The sequence below is a fragment of the Balaenoptera borealis genome (genome assembly GCF_965194805.1).
Source record: "Balaenoptera borealis genome assembly, chromosome: 12".
NCBI lineage: Eukaryota > Metazoa > Chordata > Mammalia > Artiodactyla > Balaenopteridae > Balaenoptera > Balaenoptera borealis.
Window position 1 is genome coordinate 82,152,727 of NC_138869.1, and position 22,991 is coordinate 82,175,717.

At 35.8% G+C, this 22,991-nt stretch overlaps 2 protein-coding genes and 2 long non-coding RNA genes across 4 annotated transcripts in view; 1 reads left to right on the forward strand and 3 right to left on the reverse strand.

The window, feature by feature from the left end:
* Window positions 1–22,991, forward strand: part of LOC309608185 — a 133,876-nt gene that overhangs the window by 46,070 nt on the left and 64,815 nt on the right. The gene's annotated exons all lie outside the window — the stretch shown is intronic.
* Window positions 1,830–17,152, reverse strand: LOC309608184 (beta-defensin 110). Its single transcript, XM_082347676.1, has 2 exons — window positions 16,828–17,152; window positions 1,830–1,964 (listed from the first exon to the last, which is right to left on the reverse strand). Exons 1-2 carry the CDS (start codon window positions 16,880–16,882, stop codon window positions 1,831–1,833), a joined length of 189 nt encoding a protein of 62 aa, XP_082203802.1. The 5' UTR covers window positions 16,883–17,152; the 3' UTR covers window position 1,830.
* Window positions 6,292–12,150, reverse strand: LOC309607362 (beta-defensin 110-like; the record flags this gene model as incomplete). Its single annotated transcript, XM_082345807.1, has 2 exons — window positions 6,292–11,575; window positions 12,126–12,150. The coding sequence occupies 2 exons, from the start codon at window positions 12,148–12,150 to the stop codon at window positions 11,379–11,381; spliced, it is 222 nt and encodes a 73-aa protein (XP_082201933.1). The 3' UTR covers window positions 6,292–11,378.
* Window positions 12,983–14,530, reverse strand: LOC309608194. The gene is made up of 2 exons (XR_014232719.1): window positions 13,803–14,530; window positions 12,983–13,763 (listed from the first exon to the last, which is right to left on the reverse strand). It is a non-coding gene; the product is annotated as an uncharacterized lncRNA (long non-coding RNA).

The window sequence follows — 22,991 nt, forward strand, 5'->3', positions numbered from 1 at the left end:
TCCAACCACAAATAAGGGGAGCCTGTCCTTGACAATCAGACCATTGTCAGAACATTGATCATTGATATGTATCTGTCCTCTCCTCCCCGCTTCTGGTTGGCCTTGGATTAGATTTTGTACTTTTTAAAGGAACAATCCAATAATATGACACACTGAGCCATGTGGGAGTTTATGGCAGGGGGCTTCCTTTTATCTCACAATACATGTGTACTATAGGGGACATTCACATCCCCCCAAAATGTCTAACACACAGACAAAACCAGAAACTCCCACAGGGGAAAGTTCAGGGTAGCTGAGAGATGAGGATAAATGCTTTAGAGGGGAAAGAGGGGGAGAAGAAAAGAGGGAAAGGGGAGGGAAGCAGGAAGATAGAGATTGATTAGTAGCTGGATACAGCTCTGATGTGTTGCTAAAACAGTGTTTCTTGAGCTCTAATTTGCATGTGAATCCCCTGGGTTCTTGTTAAAATTCAGATTCTGGCTCAGTAGTGATGGGGCAGGGCAGAGATGCTCCATTGCTCACAAGCTGTCCTGTGGTATAAATGCTCTTGTTCTGTAGAGCACACTTTGAGTATTGATGCCCTAGAGCACATCAGCTAAGCAGGTGCTCACCCTGTCAGAGTTTATGTGCTTAGTTACAAGTTTAGCTATGTCCTGCTGAATTAATCCTGGATTCTTTATCAGCACCATTTGACTAGCTCTATATTTACTTGGATCATACGTAGTAATCTGAACAGAACTTAAAGAATGCACTTCAATAGGTTTCAAGAACAAAATCCAAAAAATATGTTACTTTTCTTGAAGAAAGATGTGCTAAAAAGAAGGAAAACATTACAAATAACAAAGTCCTGTTGCTGGTGAGGTTTCTTAAAGCAAGAAATAATGACATTATATAGGTGAAGCTCACTAGAGTTTGTGATGAGGGACCTATCTGTATTTATAGCTTATCTGTGTTGTTCATAGTTTAATTCTAAACCTTAGAAGATCATTGAAGCTGTGGCTTATTAAACAGGACTATAGCTGAAGAACTTCACCAACATACCTCAAAAAAATTAAAGAAAACCTGCGTGCTGTCATCCAAGGCTTAGCAGTTTTCAAGGATGTTAATTTTGTTAATGATTCCTGGGTAGTGGATTTGAGTTTTTGATCTCTGAACCTCCAGTTTTCATTTAGAAAACTTTATTCCCCTTGTTTTTAAACTAACTCCCCAGCTTCCATAGTTATCTGTGGAAACATAATAAAAACTATGTGGGTGAAAGTTGTTGAACAATTTGTCTCTGAGCCACATTCTACTTTCAGACTTGCAACCTACAGGTCTCTCTTGTTCCCTGCAGGGTCCTGCTGTGGGTTCTGTGTTCTGCTTGATGGCTAATATGTTTTCCTTTGAAGTGGCTAGTCCAGAAATTCATTACTTGCCTTGATTAAATGGAATCATAAGATGTATCGACATTCATGTAAACCATATAACTTAAGTATTTCAGATAGAGTAGCCTAAACAATTTTAAGCACACAGGTGTATGTGACATTAATAATCTCTTGTTAAACTAAATGCCATCTCCTCATTCCTGGTCCCCAATAGGACAACTTCTGAAAATGCAAAAGCCACTCTTTTAATGTGTTCATCCATCCGAAATACAAAGAAAGTGTGCAAAGAATAGACAGATTAGAGACTGTAAATTATTTTTATTTATGTAAACAGTGATATTTAAGATTTAAAAGTATACATTTCCATTAAACACTGAAAGCATTTTCTTTTTACCTACTCTTGAGTCAATAAGATGTATCTCTTTTAAAGACTTTGATGTTCAATTGTACTTCTGGTTTCCAGAGTTTATATGCAGCACTGAATTCTCCATTTAATGCAGTATCCGTAATCATATTCAACGTCATCACAAAATGTTTTACATATTCCTTTCACTTCTTGGCATCTCTCAAATCTATACTTTGGTTCAAGTTCACTTCTGGCTGCAATCAAGAAAGACATCTAAAGTCAGCAATCTAATTTTTTTACTAAAGGGAAAAAACAACCTGTTCTAGTCATGAGATCATGTGTGTAGGAGATGGAGTGTCTGGGATGTCAGGTTGTTTTACAGGACAATTTATCAGTTGTTTCAAAAGGTGACCAAGATACAAACATTTCACTTGCACAAAAAGCGTACATCCTTATATTACAGCTCACATCAGCATTAAATTTCAGGTGGCTTCTAGGGGCTCTTACTCCCCTATCTTTTTTTCTTGCTTTATTTTTTCATTTCATGTTTTCTCAATTTTTTAAACCGATTCTTATTTCCTCCTCACAGTATCATTTGTTCACTACTTTCTTCTCCATTCCAGATCTTACTATTAATTGAAATTTTTTTCATTATACTAAAGCAAATGGATATGTTCCTTTCAACAGTCTACATAACATAATTTAGTACTTAATTATATGTATTTTTTTAAACATTTGTTTATTCTTGCAGCCAAAATATAAACCCTTATGTGATAGTTATGGTTTCTTCTGATTCTTTGTTATCTCCTACCCAGTATATCCCTGATAATTGGAACACAGTAGGCATGAAAATACTTATTCATAGAATAATTTATTAAAAAGTAAGCTACCTTAGATATGCACATAGAAACACAGTTTTGTTGTATATTAAGTATTTAGTAGAAAATGGAGCCCCCTGTTAGCTTCTAATTTGCCGTGAGTCATCTAGGACAATGCAAAGAAAGATGTTCTGAGATTCCAAAGTCACAGTTTCCTGTTCATACGCTAAATCAGGGATCCCCAAGCCCTGGTCCGAGGCGGTAAAGACCTGGGCCGCACAGCAGGAGGTGAGCGGTGGGCGAGGGAGCGAAGCCTCATCTGCGGCCCCCCATCGCTCCCATTACTGCCTGAACAATCCCCCCACCAGCCCCCTACCCCGTCTGTGGAAAAGTTGTCTTCCACGAAACTGGTCCCTGGTACCAAAATTGTTGGGGACCGCTGCACTAAATTATAGTACACAGAAGCTAAGCTTTTATTTTTCTTAAAGATTCAATTGTACTGCAACCAATGCTTTAGAATAGAAGGCACTTTGAAGTCAGGCTTATTTCTTTCCCCTAAATTTTATCATAATATTTATTTATCTTGGATAAGTCATTCCACCCATCTGCCCTACAGACTATAATAAATAGAGCTACCATACATACATTTTGAATATTAAACTTTGCATATGTGTGTGTGTCAGGAAAAATACTGCAGAATAATTTCGTTAAAATTTGGAGAATTAATTGAATTGAATTTAGATTAAAGTTATATAATGTCAACTCATAGAACCTAATTGTCTGCCTAGAATCTAACTGAAATTCAGAATGGTGTTTCATTTCATTCCACGTGGCAGGTGTTTGAGTACCTAGGATTCTCCAAGCATTAGGGTGAGAATTGGCCAGTAACTTCAAAAGTAGAGAACATAGAGAAGACTTCAAATATACTAACTCTATTGTTAATAAAGTCAGTAGAAAAGAGAAAGAAGTTAAGCTTAAAGTGCAAGAGATTGTCAGGAAGGTTTTGACATGTGAATATATGTATCTTCTTTGGGAATGGGAAGATAATTCATGATGAGACAATCTCTGGCCACTGATGAATCTTGGTGAAATCTAAAGTCATTTCAGAGCCATATTTAATATAATTTAAAGGAGGAAAGGGTGTGCTGCATGATTGCATTTTGCTTTTTTAAAAGTCTTTTGCCAGGGTAGTACTTTTTAAGCTAATCAACATGCCTGAGACCATAACATCTTGTCAACCCATCAAATCTATGTTAAGATATGTTAAATTCAGAAAAGAGAAATGTAGATTTATAGAGATCATGAGTAACATTAAAATATTCTAATGTTGCTTTTACTTTCTCATTTTTTCAAAGAGTAGAAACGTTTTAAATAATAAAGAAATGTATAGAACTATATGATCTGGAAACAAAGAGGGTGCATTGAAAAACTGGTTCTATCACACTTCTTAGTTATTTGCAAATAAGATATCTGTTTAGAATCACAGCTATGTCATGTGAAAACTGTGAGTGAGAATAACACATCCTCATAGCATTGTTGTGAAAATTGGTTATGTGATGTGTTATAAACTGTTCAGTGCTATACAAATGTCACCCATGAGCACATAAACATTCATGTGAGGTGATTGAAACTAGCTGATATATACCACATATAAACAAAAATAAGTAACTGTTTGAAGGACACATAGCATCTCTTTCATCTTCTAATATGTCTGCACTTTTTAAACATAACTGGAGAAATGAAGTTGATGATAAATTTTCATGATAAGAAAAATATAAACACTAGTTTGGAGACCCCATAAGGAGTATATGTTCTGGAAAGATTTCTGGGAGTCTGGGCAAGAGTGAAGAGCTACAATTATGGTGGCAGTATATGGTGGACAGCAACGTGACAAGTCCTGCTTGCCCATGCGTATGGACAGCTCTTAGAAAACTGACGGTTCAAAGCTCAGTGGTTCCCATAGAGTTTATTAAATGTTAGTTTTCCCAAGTTCTGTGGGGGGTTCTTCATCCTCCCAGGAGAAATGTCTGGCATGTATCTCCCCATCTCCGAGGAGATGACTGCTCTGCCTACCTCATGATACTCTGGGCAAGTAGAAAGGAAGAGTTGAAAGTAAGAAGAGGTGGGTTTGGAGGATATCTAATCTCACTGGGTCCAGGTGTAAATCAAGGTAGAAACAAGGCCATAGGTTGTTTGGAAGTTTGGACAATATTGTATTTTGAAAGGGTATGATCTTTCAGAACCAGACAGTACTATGTTTCAATCCTGTGTACCCTACTTACCAGCTGTGACATATTGGACAAATGATTTAGTCCACTGGATTTCAATTTCCTTATGAAATTGAGGGTTTTGTGAAATTTGAAAAGTTATAATGAGATGAAACACGTAAACTCCTTTTATAGTATTAAAAAATGAATAAGGTTTCAAAATCAGGTTATTCTCATACCCATTGTTTTTACTTCCCTTTTGCATTCACCCTTAAAACTGACCCCAGATGAAACACTGTTATTAGTGCTTATGCCCTGCTATAGTGCAAGCTGCCTTCCATCAAGCATGCTGTCTGCCTTGTTTACTGATTTATTTCAGCGTGTAACAAAGTGCTTGAAACAACATACTCAATAAATGTGTAAATAACTGATAAAATGGCTGAGTGAACAAATATGTCACCATAGAAAGAAATCTAACTGGTGTTATATACTGAAAACCTCTCTGGACTTTATTACACTCTCCATCAGTTATTTCCTGTATCAACTGAGCAAATGACTTAACTCCTATGCTAGTTTCTTCAACTGTAAAATGTGTTTAATAATAACTGTGTACTTCAGAGGGTTGTGTGACAATTGAATAAGATAACACAAATGGAACTAGTTTGTAGCCCCCAAATTAGTAAAGTAAGTTTTTATAGTCAGTATGAATGATTTATAGGTTTGTGGCAAGTTAAAGAAAAACCCTTTATTAACTCACCGGTTCTTCTTCATTTTCACTATTAAATGAAGAGAATACCTTCTCTCCTGATTCACACAACACACATTTAGTAAGCAACTATGTTGTACTTGATACTGTGCTGGATGCAGATGAAAAAAATAAATAAAATAATTAGGCTCCCACCCACAGAATAGAGCCAGTGTCTTTAGTTGGGAGATGATGACATAGAAATGAAAAAAATACAATATCACTTGTAAAGGCAATTCTGAGATATAAATAAAATATCTTCACAGCATAAAATAAAGAGCTCCTCCTAGAAAGGTCTATTTTTTACTAATACTACTATAGATACTACTACCATAACCGTTATTAACAGCTATGCTTCACTAAGTGTTCTTTAGATTTCAGGTTCTTTACTAAGCAAGTTATTAATATATTCACCATCTGATTTAATACTATAATAACCTTATGAGATAGGGATAACCATTCCCATTTCACCCATAGGACCAACAGATAGATAGATAGATAGATAGATAGATAGATAGATAGATAGATACAGATATAGATTAGATATAGGCATATCTCCTAAACATAGATATGGTGTTTTGAAAGAATTTATGATACATGCAGAATGGTATCACTTTAGCATAACTAAAGTGATGTGGACACAGACTTCATAAAATACAGAGTCAAACTGGGTACAGGTGGCAAAAGACCTGCAAAACTGAGGAATTGAATATTGTCATGAATGGAGAGGTGAAACTAGAGAGATTTTTTTTTTTAATCAGTCATCAGTTTTATACACATCACTTTATACATGTCAATCCCAATAAAACTAGAGAGATTTAAAACACCATTTTCTCTTTAAGGGAGTGGAGTTTTGTAGCAGAGAAGCTAGTTAGACAGTTTTTAGAACATTCTAAATACAAAATAATGAGAAATATAATTGAGTTAATGGGATTTAAAATAAAGAGGAGAAAGTGAAGTTAGGAGATATCTATGAATTCGAAGCAGCCCAACTTGGTAACTTTTGGATTTGGGAGAAAAGTACTGCTGGGAAGCAGAGCAGCAATGATATCAAGTGTTTTAGCTTTTAATACTGTGTAGTTGATAATAGCAGTTAATGAAACAGAGAATAATAGGAAGAGGAAAGACTTTACGCTTTGTAAGAAGCTTTATTTTTGACATATCAGGATTAAAAAATTTGGAAGCTGGCCGAATACATAAGTTCCATAAGTAGTAATAAATATAGCTTTGTGGTTTGGGAAATATATTGAGAAAAATGCTTGTTGATAGAAGAAGTCATTGTAGTAAACAAGATTATCTTGGGAAAGCGTATCAAACAAGAAGAAAGGAGATTCAGGGACAAAACACTAGAGGCCATGGCATTCAAGAGACTATCAAAATGGAGAAGTCAGTTAATAATTGTCAAAATAGTGACCAACTCTAGCCATGTGCAGAATTCCAGCAAGATGAAGAATTAAAATAAGTCTTTGGGTTTGCTTTTTGGAAAACTTTTATAATATTAGCAGGAAGATTTTCAGTTAATTGAAATGGATAAATGTATTGGGGAGAAGAGTATAATATTTGATAGAGCGGAGACTATGAGTCTAGGCTACTTTTTAAGAAGGTTTGGTAAAGAATAGAATAAGGCAGATTAGAAAATAGCTTAAAGGAAAAAAATCTCATAAAATCTGACTAACTTCCCCCTCTGTGATGAAGTGAGAGAGTGGCATTGACATATACACACTACCAAATGTAAAACAGATAGCTAGTGGGAAGCAGCTGCATAGCACAGGGAGATCAGCTTGGTGCTTTGTGACCACCTAGGGGGGTGCCCACATAGGGAGGGTGGGAGGGAGTCTCAAGAGGGAGGGGATATGGGGATATATGTATACATATAGCTAATTCACTTTGTTATACAGCAGAAACTAACACATTGTAAAGCAATTATACTTCAAAAAAGATGTTAAAAAAATATATATAAATCTGACTAACTCTACTTTACATATCCATAATCCTACCATTCCTCACTGTTTTTATTGTTACCACCCTGCTACCATCATGTATTACCCATATTATTTCAATACCACCTAATTATGAAAGCACTTCAGGGATGTTCTTTTAAAACAACATTCAAATCATGTTTTTCCTCTGGCTGAAACTCACTGGATTTCTCTCAGAATAGAAGGCAAGATCCTTTCTAGTTCCTAAAGGCTCTGGGTAATCTGTATATACGTTTCCCTTCTGACCAGCTTACCCATGACTCTCCTCCTAAGTCACTCTTTTCCAGCTACCCTTGCTTCACCAGCATTCCTCACAAATCTCAAGTATGTTCCCAGGAGCAATTCTGTGCCTTTCTCATTATCTTGCTCAACGGTCACTTTCTCAATAAGGGACCCCTGAAAAATCCTATTTTAAATTATTACAGCCCAACAGCGTTTTGGGGTTCCTTAGCTCTGTTTGATTTATCAACAGAGAAATTTGCTTATTTATTTGCTTATTTATTATGTTTACTGTTTGTATTTGTCTCTACCTCTAAAATATGGCTCCAGAAATATAGGGATTATTGTTTGTGCTGTTTATTGATGTGTCCCAATCTTATTACATTATGGCTGACACACAGTAGGTTCTCAATGAGTATTTATTGAATTGGTAAATAAATGAGGGGGTGAGGAATGCAGAATCTAACTCACATATTATCAGTATTATGAACTGACGTTGATCTTGGGAGCGGATCCCATGTTTTATTCATTTTTTAACTCTATCAGTTGAATAGTACTTAAAACTCAGTTTGTAATCAGTTAATAACAGTGCCTTAAGACAGAAGGTGTAATTTTTTAATCTTCAGATCTAAAACCCATGACATCATACCTGGGCAGAAGCAAGCTCTTAATCAAATGCTGTCTGAATAAATAAATTATTAATTGGAATTAGATTTTGTTTTCGCCCAAGGACATTGAGGTGAAAGAAATTCTGAAATAGATTGGGTTTGAATGCATGATATCATGCTGGATGTTAATTCTTCTCTTCCTAGTCCTGTTCTGGAATTTGATGGTTTCAACATAATGCTTTTAATTGATTCAGGTGTATATTGAGCTACTAAATAACAACAAAAATATGTGATACCTCGTGGTGTCTATTTCATCAAGGTCTCTGCCAATTAAAACTTACAGAAAACTAAAAGTAAAGGAAAATACATAATGTCATCAAAATTCGGATTCTGGGCCAAAGGAGGGGAAAATGCAAAACTTTCAGCTTTTTAGAGCAAACTAGTTTAATTTAAGATTATCTAACCATTTGGTCAATAAATGCAATGAAAATTACAGTGTATGAGCAAGAAAGTTGCCAGAAATCTTTGCATTTATAAGTATTTTTCCCCTTTTTTTTTTCTTTTCTTTTTTTGTTAATAAATTCTGAGGGCAATATGAATAATCAGTGACACCTCTTTCTTTTTAAGAAAGCTGGCTGCAGAACTTCATTAAAGGGGCTTCTAGAATTTTCAGTTGCTATCACAAAGAACTAAAAGATTTCTGCAGGGAAGAATATTAATTTCATACTTGATGTTCATGGGTTTGCATTCTTCAAGACTGTCACATTTGTCCCTTGTGCTGAAGGCAGAAGCTGGTAGCTTGAATATACACTGGACTACACAAGGAGAGACCAGATCAAAAATTTAGATGATTTTGGTTTTCTCTGTCAAGCACTGAAAGATGGGGGGTCTACCAGTACAGACTAGTTCACATGCAGAAGAATCTCGAGTGTCTTCCAAGAAACCTCTACCCATCTACCACTTCTGGGTGATCACTAAAACATTCAATTCTTACTTGCTCCATACTGCTAGTATATTAGGCTTCTCAATTTTACTTTACAGGCTTTGATGTAATTCTGGCTCAGTACCTGGTCAGGTAGGACAAATATCAATAATAATCAAACTTTCCTCTGGAGCATTTATTTTACTAATCTGCTTCTCAACGTGGCTGATATATTTATTTTTCAAAAGTTAGGCTAATCTTTTTCTGGGATCACCAATATATCATCATCTCTAGCTAATTTATAATAACTTTTGAAAAATTCAAATAGATATTTGTTCTCATAAAGCACAGAAAATTTATTGATTATCTGAAAACATTGCTGATTTTTTTTTTTGTTTCCATTTTTATTTTTAAATTTCTGTGAGAAAGAGTGCTTAATTATAAACCAGTGGCTCTAAACCAGGAGTGATTTTGCCCCCTAAAGGGCATATTTAGCAACGTAGGTAGATATTTTTGGTTGTCATAATTAGGGGAAAGAGTGCTATCAACATCTGGTGGGTAAAGGCTAGGGATGTGGAGAAACGTCTTGTTGCAAAAGATACAATGCACAGGACAGCTGCCACAATAAAGAATTGTTGGACTAAAATATCAGTAATGCTAAGGTTGAGAAACTCTTTTTAAATGAATATTGTAAAAATACTTTTGAAGATATTTACACTGCAAAGCAACACATTGGACAAAGTCTATTTTAAGTTATTAAAATGTGAAATACAATGCATGTAAGCCTCCAATGTATGCCTAGCAAATAATTGTTTCATAATGGGAACTCATGTTTATTAAAATAAAACTAAAAATTAAACAGTCCCTCGTGGTAGAAATATATCTAGAAACTTTATCTAAATAGGGGAAAATTATTTCCCCATGCACTTCACTGTAAGAGATAATGCTTAGTATGAACATAGACTCTTAGATCTCATATTTGCGTTTAGAATATGGGATGAGACACCATAATACAAATATCAAGAGAGCAGCTGGGGCCTGGAAATACTTGTATCCTTCTGAGTCCGAGTCTGGCCCACAGGTATCCACTCAATAGATGTCCTTTTTCTTTACTTAAATGACCAAAGGATTATTTAATTTTATTTTGGGAGGAAGGGAAATTTCTGTTTTATTACTCTGTTGTGGTATTGATGATTTTTTTCTAAAGCATTCTGAATTGATACAAATTACTAAACTGCATGTCTAAACTCATAAAAGAAGCAGAATTTGCATTTTCTGAGTAGAAAATGTATGATACGGTTGTATTGTTGAGAGGATTGTGGGGAAAACTACTGTAGACCTTCAGAGAAGGCAGTGAGAGGAAGTGGGGCAGAGTGGAGCTGAAGGGGGAAGATCCCCCTCCTTCCGTCTGCTCTGTGTATCTCCTTAGACAGGGTCACCTCTCAGGACGGAAGAGCTGAGTTCAGCTATTAGTCATAGTTTCTGACTTCCTTGGTCAAAATATTTAATTACATGTTGTCTCTTCTCCTTTCTGAAATTATTTTCTTCCCTTTTCACGCCCTCTTCAATTTCCTGATGCAGATTTTTCTCTGCTACATAAACAATATGGCTAGAAAATGGAGCTGATTTTGATTTTCCCCTGCTCTTCTGTTCTTACACTCTGTCATTCTCACTCCAGCTCTGTCTCGCTCAAGAGAAAGAGCTGCAGTCTCAATGTCTTGCCTCACACATTCAGTGGATTTATTTTTTTTTCATGGGATAATCTACAAGCAGCGTTTAATAATAATATAACAGCACATCTCGATTGGAGGCTTGTATCTCAGAAATAAGATGGGTCAATACCTCTGATCTATGGTTTCTCCCAACATTGCTGATGTCAACTAGCACAGGGCCCACAGAAATGTGAACAGTTCTTGAAGAACTTCCATAAAATAAATCGTGCTTATTTCTGGTACCTAGAGATCAAGAGAAAATGCAATGTAAAGGCACCAGATAACATGTGTGACATAGAACCACTTCTGAATGGTTCACTATTAAATTTTATTTAATTCTCTATGTATGACTGTGATATGCAGGCCTGGAAGGATGTGCTGAAGGATGTGAAGGAAGACTTAGTAACACTGGTCCTTTCTTCTCGGAGCATGTGTCTCTTTCTTTTCTTCTGTCATCTTTACTTCTGCAAGCAGCAATGAGTTCCAGGTCTTATGCAGTAAGCAATCCTAACTTCAGTGTTACGGCACTCAGGTTTACATCGACCATTACCCCTTCTGCACTCTCTCCTCAAATCCAAGCTACCGTAGTGAGGATATCTTTTTCTGGCTGTAAGAAGGAAACAATGACTGAAATTAGCAATATAGCTATGACACACTCATATTTTAAAAGGAGAAAATCCGATAAGCAAAAGAGTATAGAGTAGGGCAAAAGAAAAAGCCCCCTTCTAATTTATGACTGTGAAACTCTTACTGAGGAAGTTTAAGTGAATGTTCTGTCCTTTGTTGATGCAAGGTAAATCCTGGAAATTAGAGAGTGTCTTGGACTTCATTTAGGTGTGCCAGCTTGCTTTTTTTACAAATGACTGGATAGCAACAGAAGGATAGTTCCAAGACAACAATAAAAGTCCACATAATTTATCTCCTGCTCTCACACACATTATTTAGGCTGAATGTTGTGCTTTATGAGTTCTCCTTCAAGAGATTTCTACTGCAGCTTGATTTTACTTTCCTTTAATGTCAGGAGTGGCAATGTTAGACAATTTGTCTGAATTCCTGCAACTCCCTTGTATATCTTGAGATTTACTTCCCCCCAAAGTAATGAACGAACTTAGAGATATATTTGATGTCAGCATTGATTTTAAAAAAAAAGGAGAATGACTAGAAGATGGGTCCATTTTTGCCCATTAGATGATTTCTGAAATTACCAGTGCTCCAAGTTCCATGTTTCATCTTGTAGTTTGGAGGTTGACTGTCACTAGAAGCTGATTATTTTGGACATTTGGGGATATTTGGGGAATTGGGAGATATTGGACTATAAGATCCATTCTTGCACTGTTGGTGGGAATGTAAATTGATACAGCCACTATGGAGAACAGTATGGAGGTTCCTTAAAAAACTAAAAATAGAACTACCATGTGACCCAGCAATCCCACTACTGGGCGTATACCCTGAGAAAACCATAATTCAAAAAGACACGTGCACCCCAATGTTCATTGCAGCACTATTTACAATAGCCAGGACATGGAAACAACCTAAATGTCCACCGACAGAGGAATGGATAAAGAAGATGTGGTACATATATACAATGAAATATTACTCAGCCATAAAAAGGAATGAAATTGGGTCATTTGTAGAGACGTGGATGGACCTAGAGACTGTCATACAGAGTGAAGTCAGAAAGAGAAAAACAAATATCGTATATCAACGCATATATGTGGAATCTGAAAAAATTGGTATAGATGATCTTATTTACAAAGCAGAAATAGAGATACAGATGTAGAGAACAAACGTATGGATACCAAGGGGGAAGGGGGGTGGTGGGATGAATTGGGAGACTGGGATTGACATATCTACACTATTGATACTATGTATAAAATAGATAACTAATGAGAACCTACTGTATAGCACAGGGAACTCTACTCAGTGCTCTATGGTGACCTAAATGGGAAGGAAATCCAAAAAAGAGGGGATATACGTATACGTATAGCTAATTCACTTTGCTGTACAGTAGAAACTAACACAATATTGTAAAGCAACTATACTCCAATAAAAATTTTTTAAAAAATGAAAATAAAAGATCCATTCTAAACCAATCTATTTTAATTTCATATTTCACCTTATGCACTGAGGTATGTACTTTCAGAAGCCCTTTATTTTGGAGTCTTTTAAAACATAAACATCACTTTTGATAAGTATTCACCTTACAATATGATGAGAATAAGGAGAACTGGTGTAGGAGAATTCCAAGTTTTGTGGATAGCTGGCCAAAGGTCAGACTCAAATAGTTTTTATATAGTCATGGTATGAAAGCAAATAAATCTTGCCACTAGTTTCTGCCATTAAGGTTTGGTATCCAATAGTTCCTTTAAAGGCCAGGCCTTTCTGCCTAGATATTCTGTCTACATTTCAACCAGTTGGTGGTGAGTAGTGATACTTATTAGTGGATCCCTAGACTCGGAACTACTTTATCCATATTGTTGGTATAAATAGCTGGTATAAAACCTAGCTCTTCTATTAAAAATAGCTGTTTTCTCACTATAAGTGAAGCAATGCAGAATATGACACAATTTACAGCCAAAATAATAGTTACTCAGCACAGTTTAAATGCTAACTTCTTAATATCATTATTTATTCTACAGTTTCTGGGGAGTTACTATCATCAAGCCCATAAATGATTTGCCAGTGATAGAAACCTGAATTATACTCATTTTGACAAGAGTTCTGTCACATTCAACACTATTGTCCAATATTTCACCCTAAACTGACCTCACCCCTTTCTTATTCCTTGTCTTATTTCACTTTTCTAAAAGTGAAATTATTGTCTTCTTTCTCCTCATTCTGACCTCTAAATAAGAGTATTCCTTCTTTCTCCTCATTCTGACCTCTAAATATGAGTATTCCTGAAGCTTGTGTCTTTGGATCACTAATACTCGTCTTTGCAAGCATCCATCCACTCATTCAACTATTAAGTCCACTTCTTGTCAAACTCTGACAGTCCCAAGGGCAGGGTTTTTCATCCTAAGTACTATGGACTTTTTGGACAGTTCTTTGCTGTGAGATGCGATCCTATTCAGTGAAGGGAATTTAGCAGCATCCCTGGCCTCTACCCATTAGATGCCAGTAGTACCAGTTGTGACAACCTAAAAGGTCTCCAGACACTGCCTAATGTCTCCATGGGGGCAAAGTTGCCCCTCACTGAAAACCACTGTTCTAGCAATGCTGTGATAAGCCAAACATATATTTTCTCTGTCCTCAGATACACTGCTCAAATACTATCTTCTCTCTGAAATCTCTGTTGATCATTTTCAAGAAAGTCACCTCTCCATTGCTCTCACAAAGCACTTCATAGCATCATTCATACGGCATCTATAACATTTTCACATGTTAAGGAATTTATTTAAACTATACATCATAAAACTCTAATATATAAGCTAAAAATGGGCATGGCATCTCTTAAAATATCTCTTCAACCCATAATTTGTTTTTGATTTCACTGACTTCTATTTTATTCTGTAGAAGAGCGGTCCCCAACCTTTTTGGCACCAGGGACTGGTTTCATGGAAGACAATTTTTCCAAGGACCGGGGTGGGGGGGGGTGAGGTGGGGGGAGATGGGGGTGGGGGGATAGTTCAGTGGTGATGTGAGCAATGGGAAGCGATGGGGAGCAGCAGATGAACCTTCGATGTGTGGTGTTCTGTGGCCTGGGGGTTGGGGACCCCTGTGGTAGACTATCGTTAACCTTCTTGGAAATGGGAAAAAATCATGATTACCCTTTCAGTACAAAACTATACCATCCTACATCCAAAGTACATGGCAGACTTGAAAAGTAATTGTTAGCAATAACAGAGTTTTGAATTTGACAGAATAAAACAATAGGTTTGAGTGAAACAATGCTTCATTTCTAGACATTTGGTGCCTTTATAACTTCTAGAAAATGAAGAAGAAAGCTAAATGACTTCAGTGGAAATTTCCATGCATAGAAAATGTAAGGACTTTTGTCTAAACACTTTTTCAACTGTAACTGTCTGAGTGGAAAATGAGTTTTTGTACCTCAATTTTGAGTAAGAACTTTTACCATCTGAAGGTGAGATACAAAAAACAACTGAGGAACTCTAAGAGTCATATATGAGATTCAGTTTTATCCAGTTTAGTTCAACCGCCATATGTTGGTGAATTACGAGGTAAAAGACAACATTCTTATTGCTTTATTATTGTCTCAAAGTGTCCATATTTCACATACACCTTTTCTAATTTTGTGAAGAAAATATGTATGTTGAATATTTCTTTACTTTTACATATATATTTTTATCACTAATGGTAGGAATTCCCTAAAAGTTTGGTACATGTGTGATTAACAAGAACAATGGCCTCACTTTGAAAATATAAGAAAAAAATATACAAAAAGTTAATACCACTGATGTTGTAATCTATGTCACTGTATTCCCCCAAGTAGCTTATAATTTCTAATTCTACAGAACACATCATTTAAAAATTTGTTGATCAATGTGTGAATAACATTAGTCATTATTAAGGGCACTTGATATAGCTGTTATAAGGAAAAAATAAGCTAATAAAACATAAAAACCCTTGGCATAGTAATCTATTAATTTTAGCTATTGTTAAAATGAAAAGAAATTTAAAAAGATTTATCATAATGTTAAAAGCAATATGAATCTGTGTAGAATTTCCTTTTGGCCCTTTCTAGGTCTGGAAAAAAATACAGAGATCCTTTTCTAACAATTTTTGAATGGAGGTAGAGGAAGTTATTTTCTTAGTTAAATTAACAATTAACTGTATTACTTTGTTACTTCATTGATGTTTGGCCCCTATATAGAAGTGTCTCCATTTGCAACCTTTTAATGATAATTTATCAGTTTATTATGTGAAAATTTTTAGGTTGTCATGATAGACTTTATAATATTCACAGTGAAAGAGTAAGTTAATTCATTCTCCTAGGCCTCTATTATGATTTTCATTTGTCCTAAAAATGTCAGCCAGGTTCTACAAAGGAGTATTTTCCTAGAGTTAGTGAACTGAACCTAATTTCAGTGCCAATATTATAAATTGGGCAGACTTGAGATCAGCCTTTCACTTTAAACTCTTTAAGAAGGGAGTAAACTCGAGTTCTCCACTTCCAAAACTTATTATTTTATTTCTGTACAATTCATACTTACACATTAGTTCAGGAGAAGAGAATCTTGTTACATACCTTATGTGAAGAGATAATCCTTGAGGGGGAAAAATCTCATGAAAAATACAGCTCATGTACAAGTTATTACACTCAACATTCACGTGATCTTAAGAAAGGCCAACAAGGGACATGATTTACCTATAGTACCAAGGACAGAATATGAAGAAAGTCTTCCTAGACTGGAAGTAGTATATTGGCATAGGTTAAAAAGAAGGAAAAGGTAAATAGGTCTCTCTCTTATACCAAACCATCTACCACTTACCAGTTGGTTATGCTTAAACAATACTTTTTTCCATCAAGAATCAATTCTAACTGTTACCAGATGAAGGTGATGAGACTAATGAATTGATCTTTCAGGTGTTTTACACTTTTTATTTTGAAATCATTTTAGATTTATGGCAGAGTTGCAAAGATAATAGAGACCAACTTCCCCTTATGGTAACATCTCATTTACCCATGGTACATTTGTCAAAATTAAAAAATTAATATTGCTATAATACTGTTAACTAAACTACAGACTTTATTCACATTTCACCAGTTTTCCCACTATTGTCTTTTTTTTATTTTTCTGTTCCAGGGTTCAATCCAGAGTAGCACGTTGCATTTAACATAAAAACCTTTTAATCTCTATGTTATTACCATACTTTTAACAAGGAAAAACTGATGCCTCCTCAAATTCATTAGCACAAGTATGCCCATTAACATTTCTGTGTTACCTGGTAAAATTGTGACCCAAAAGAGTAGAATAAAGAAAAAGAGATGAATCTTCATGGTAGAGAGTTTCCTGGGGGAAAAAAAGTGCCAACAGATCTTCTTTTTTAAGTCAGGTGTTTTCAAATAAGGAAACAGAGAAACCTTTTATTTATAGATTCTCCTGGGAAGTGGTTTTAACTACTGAGGCTTATCAATAGCAAGAACATTTGTACGCTTGGTTGAATAGTGCTATGTTCAAAGAACAGGGCCACAAAAATTATTATTAAATTTTTTTCATAAAAGTAAAACCTACTTGTGTTACCTTAAATAGACTCTCATGAAAATGCAATCTTTAGGGAACTTCAAAGGGATATGTGTTTAGATTGCTAAAACATCAGGATGAAAATGTTACAGTAATACAAATCCTCTATTATATGTTACATGTAATACTAAATATTCTAATGCTCTTAGAATAAGGATAATAGAGAACAATGATTATATTTAAATTATTGGCAGTATTAAGTTACTGGATGCCTGAATCATAGGATTTTACAGCTATAATTTTCCATTGATATCTTTTCTGTTTACAGGCGAAATCAATGAGAACTAGGGGTGGGGGGTTGAATGATTTATTTCAATTCAAATAATGTGTAATTACTTAAATTAACATGATCATTCTGGAGTCACTAATGAGTATGGGAAATTACACAATAGGTTTTAAGTATGACATGAATTTCTTATAGTAAATTATCTGACTTCACAATTCTATGTTCAATAATTTTAATTCTGTTTATGGAACTGGAGGTGATATCTGATCCAGTTTGCATACTGCCCAAGACTATTATTTCAGATATGTGAGGAAGAGCTGGAAATATTACACAGCACCCAGAATAATTAATTGATTATCTCCTACCACAGAGTCAAGACAGTTTCTAGGATAATCGTTCTTAAACTTTAGCTACATCACAATTCCATAGAGGGCTTATTAAAAACAGATTGCAAGACCCCACCTCAGCATTCCTGATTTAGTAGGTCTAGAATGGAGTCTGACAAATGCATTTCTAACAAGATCCTGGTATGCTAATACTGCTAAAAGGCTCCACATATTACTCTAGGAAACCTGATTCATTCACTCTACAAAACATCAGAAAAATGAATCAGAGAGTCATAGAATCTGTGCCATAGTTTAGTAAAGAATGTGAAGCTGCTTAGAGATTCAAATCAGATCCTCTCATGCTACAGGTGAGAAAATCATAGATTCATAGAATACTTCCCCTCCCACATACCTCACCACCACATTAACAGGGCCCTGTATTATAATAGGTGATTACAGATAAAAGAATGGCAAGGCTTAGAATATTTAAGAATGAGTCTCTAGGGAAGTCCAAAGACAACAGGAGAGACCAAATGTGAAAGATTCAGAGACACTTTCAAAGGGCCTGATGTATTTTCCAAAATAACTCTCAAGTTATTTAAACTTTTCTCACCTTTGCCCTGTCAGTCTGCTGTTAGTGAGGGTTGAGATGAATAAAGTAATATGAGATGTGAAAAACATACAAGATTCCATTGATGAATTATAGGCAGTGGGGAAAGATACCGTGGGTCAAGTGTCCGTATCCTAATCACTCCCCAGACAGGTCAAGGAAACCCTAAACACTCTCTGAAAACAACAGTACACTAAATTAGGTGATAAATTTGGGCTGGGGCACCCAAATTTGGGCTGGGGCACCCAAAAAGTGGCTCGAAATGCTTACTCCCCAGAGTGAATCTCTACCTGTGTAATCTCCCTTTTCCTCTGAGCCCCCTCCCAGGGGCACTCATCACTTCTCTTCCCTTCCCACCCAATTCCAAGTATATCGTTCTTACAGCCTTGGTTATACAAGAGTCCTTCTGCCAGTTTCCAGTTATTTTTCAGTGAGGATTGTTCCACATGTAAATGTATTTTTGTTGTGTTCATGGGGGAGGTAATTTCCCCATCCTCTTACTCTACCATCTTGATCCCTGAATTTCTGAAGACTATTTCTTTGGTTTGTCTCTCTCCCTCTATCCATGCATCTATCTATTTATTTATTGATTGATTCAAAAAATAAACCTTTATTTAGCTCCTACTATATATCAAGCACTGTGGTAGGCTTTAGCAATGACATTGTGGCAAAAAAAAAGTGGGCCCTGTATAAGTAAACTTGACCAAAGACCTCATCAATAAATCCTTTTCTGAATAATGTCACAAAGTAACTCTCTTTCCTTACCCTCCCATAGAAATTTATTTGTATCACTCACATGGTGTTTATAACAATCTAACTTGAGAAGATATTTTGCTAAATAATATCCTAAATCATGATTGAGATAAAGACTAAAACAGAAAAAAAAAATTTTTTTTAAATGTCCCCCGCACCCAGTCTAGACTTTTGTTGCTCAACTGCCTCTTCAAGTTATCTTAATTACATCATCCTTGGAATTCATAAGAACACCTTAACTACTCTTTCTGTATAACTATATCTTTTTTGTATGATATCCAAAGTTATCAGGGTTATGAACGATGGACAGTGGTGATTAACAAAAATAAAATCTGCCAGTTGTCAGCTAAGAGGAAAACTGAGACAACAGTCTCACTCTTAAGCATAAAGGCACTAACAATACTTAAAAAATAATAAGAAATTTGGAAGAAATGGTTGGAGAATTTTCCCTCCTGGAAATATTGAGGACATTTGTCTAGACAGAGTTTCATCAAAAATAAGACCCTATAACTTTAGAATAAGACTTATTTTCGCTTTAAACATGAAATTCAGCCTTCATAAGCCTGGAATGTAAAAGACAAGAAGAGCTAAGTAAATGGGACCGGGATAGAGAACATCCTTGGGATACTTCCTTCATTTCATTTGACAGATAGTAATTAAAATGTGCAAGACATAATTCTATTTGTTTTATTTCACCTCTGTAGTTTTCCTCTGTACCATATTGTGCGTTTTCAAATATTCTGGAAGAATTACATGTCTCTGAGTATAGCTTCTCAAATTTCCGTCTACATAGGATTTTTTTTTTAAACATCTTTATTGAAGTATAATTGCTTTACAATGGTGTGTTAGTTTCTGCTTTATAACAAAGTGAATCAGTTATACATATACATATGTTCCCATATCTCTTCCCTCTTGCATCTCCCTCCCTCCCACTCTCCCCATCCCACCCCTCTAGGTGGTCACAAAGCACCGAGCTGATCTCCTTGTGCTATGCAGTTGCTTCCCACTAGCTATTTTACATTTGGTAGTGTATATATGTCCATGACACTCTCTCACCCTGTCACATCTCACCCCTCCCCCTCCCCATATCCTCAAGTCCATTCTCTAGTAGGTCTGTGTCTTTATTCCCATCTTGCCACTAGGTTCTTCATGGCCTTTTTTTTTTTTTTTCCCCTTAGATTCCGTATATATGTGTTAGCATACTGTATTTGTTTTTCTCTTTCTGACTTACTTCACTCTGTATGACAGACTCTAACTCCATCCACCTCATTACAAATACCTCCATTTCATTTCTTTTTATGGCTGAGTAATATTCCATTGTATATATGTGCCACATCTTCTTTATCCATTCATCTGTCGATGGACATTTAGGTTGCTTCCATGTCCTGGCTATTGTAAATAGAGCTGCAATGAACATTTTGGTACATGACTCTTTTTGACCTATGGTTTTCTCAGGGTATATGCCCAGTATTGGGATTGCTGGGTCGTATGGTAGTTCTATTTGTAGTTTTTTGAGGAACCTCCATACTGTTCTCCATAGTGGCTGTATCAATTTACATTCCCACCAACAGTGCAAGAGTGTTCCCTTTCCTCCACACCCTCTCCAGCATTTATTGTTTCTAGATTTTTTGATGATGGCCATTCTGACCGGTGTGAGATGATATCTCATTGTAGTTTTGATTTGCATTTCTCTAATGATTAATGATGTTGAGCATTCTTTCATGTGTCTGTAGGCCATCTGTATATCTTCTTTGGAGAAATGTCTATTTAGGTCTTCTGCCCATTTTTGGATTGGGTTGTTCGTTTTTTTGTTATTGAGCTGCATGAGCTGCTTGTAAATCTTGGAGATTAATCCTTTGTCAGTTGCTTCATTTGCAAATATTTTCTCCCATTCTGAGGGTTGTCTTTTTGTCTTGTTCATGGTTTTCTTTGCTGTGCAAAAGCTTTTAAGTTTCATTAGGTCCCATTTGTTTGTTTGTGTTTTTATTTCCATTTCTCTAGGAGCTGGGTCAAAAAGAATCTTGCTGTGATGTATGTCATAGAGTGTTCTGCCTATGTTTTCCTCTAAGAGTTTGATAGTGTCTGCCCTTACACTTAGGTCTTTAATCCATTTTGAGTTTATTTTTGTGTATGGTGTCAGGGAGTGTTCTAATTTCATACTTTTACATGTATCTGTCCAATTTTCCCAGCACCACTTATTGAAGAGGCTGTCTTTTCTCCACTGTATATGCTTGCCTCCTTTATCAAAGATAAGGTGACCATATGTGCGTGGGTTTATCTCTGGGCTTTCTATCCTGTTCCATTGATCTGTATTTCTGTTTTTGTGCCAGTACCAAACTGTCTTGATTACTGTAGCTTTGTAATACAGTCTGAAGTCAGGGAGCCTGATTCCTCCAGCTCCATTTTTCGTTCTCAAGATGGCTTTGGCTATTCGGGGTCTTTTGTGTTTCCATACAAATTGTGAAATTTTTTGTTCTAGTTCTGTGAAAAATGCCAGTGGTAGTTTGATAGGGATTGCATTGAATCTGTAGATTGCTTTAGGTAGTAGAGTCATTTTCACAATGTTGATTCTTCCAATCCAAGAACATGGTATATCTCTCCATCTGTTGGTATCATCTCTAATTTCTTTCATCAGTGTCCTACAGTTTTCTCCATACAGGTCTTTTGTCTCCTTAAGTAGGTTTATTCCTAGATATTTTATTCTTTTTGTTGCAATGGTAAACAGGAGTGTTTTCTTAATTTCACTTTCAGATTTTTCATCATTAGTGTATAGAAATGCAAGAGATTTCTGTGCATTAATTTTGTATCCTGCTACTTTACCAAATTCATTGATTAGCTCTAGTAGTTTTCTGGTAGCATCTTTAGGATTCTCTATGTGTAGTATCATGTCATCTGCAAACAGTGACAACTTTACTTCTTCTTTTCCGATTTGGATTCCTTTTATTTCTTTGTCTTCTCTGATTGCTGTGGCTAACACTTCCAAAACTATGTTGAATAATAGTGGTGAGAGTGGGCAACCTTGTCTTGTTCCTGATCTTAGTGGAAATGGTTTCAGTTTTTCACCATTGAGGACAATGTTGGCTGTGGGTTTGTCATATATGGCCTTTATTATGTTGAGGAAAGTTCCCTCTATGCCTACTTTCTGCAGGGCTTTTATCATAAATGGGTGTTGAATTTTGTCAAAAGCTTTCTCTGCATCTATTGAGATGATCATATGGTTTTTCTCCTTCAATTTGTTAATATGGTGTATCATGTTGATTGATTTGCGTATATTGAAGAATCCTTGCATTCCTGGGATAAACCCCACTTGATCATGGTGTATGATCCTTTTAATGTGCTGTTGGATTCTGTTTGCTAGTATTTTGTTGAGTATCTATGTTCATCAGTGATATTGGCCTGTAGTTTTCTTTCTTTGTGACATCTTTGTCTGGTTTTGGTATCAGGGTGATGGTGGCCTCGTAGAATGAGTTGGGGAGTGTTCCTCCCTCTGCAATATTTTGGAAGAGTTTGAGAAGGATAGGTGTTAGCTCTTCTCTAAATGTTTGATAGAATTCGCCTGTGAAGCCATCTGGTCCTGGGCTTTTGTTTGTTGGAAGATTTTTAATCACAGTTTCAATTTCAGTGCTTGTGATTGGTCTGTTCATATTTTCTATTTCTTCCTGGTTCAGTCTCGGCAGGTTGTGCATTTCTAAGAATCTGTCCATTTCTTCCAGGTTGTCCATTTTATTGGCATAGAGTTGCTTGTAGTAATCTCTAATGATCATTTGTATTTCTGCAGTGTCAGTGGTTACTTCTCCTTTTTCATTTCTAATTCTATTGATTTGAGTCTTCTCCCTTTTTCTCTTGATGAGTCTGGCTAATGGTTTATCAATTTTGTTTATCTTCTCAAAGAACCAGCTTTTAGTTTCATTGATTTTTGCTATTGTTTCCTTCATTTCTTTTTCATTTAT

What these genes read in the sequence shown, in the direction of transcription:
- LOC309608184 (XM_082347676.1), bottom strand. Translation starts at nt 16,882, where the DNA reads ATGAAGATTCATCTCTTTTTCTTTATTCTACTCTTTTGGGTCACAATT. An exon ending in TTGGGTCACAATTTTACCAG is followed by an intron (nt 1,965 to 16,827) that starts GTAACACAGAAA and finishes TCTTGATTGCAG; the next exon opens with CCAGAAGTGAACTTGAACCA.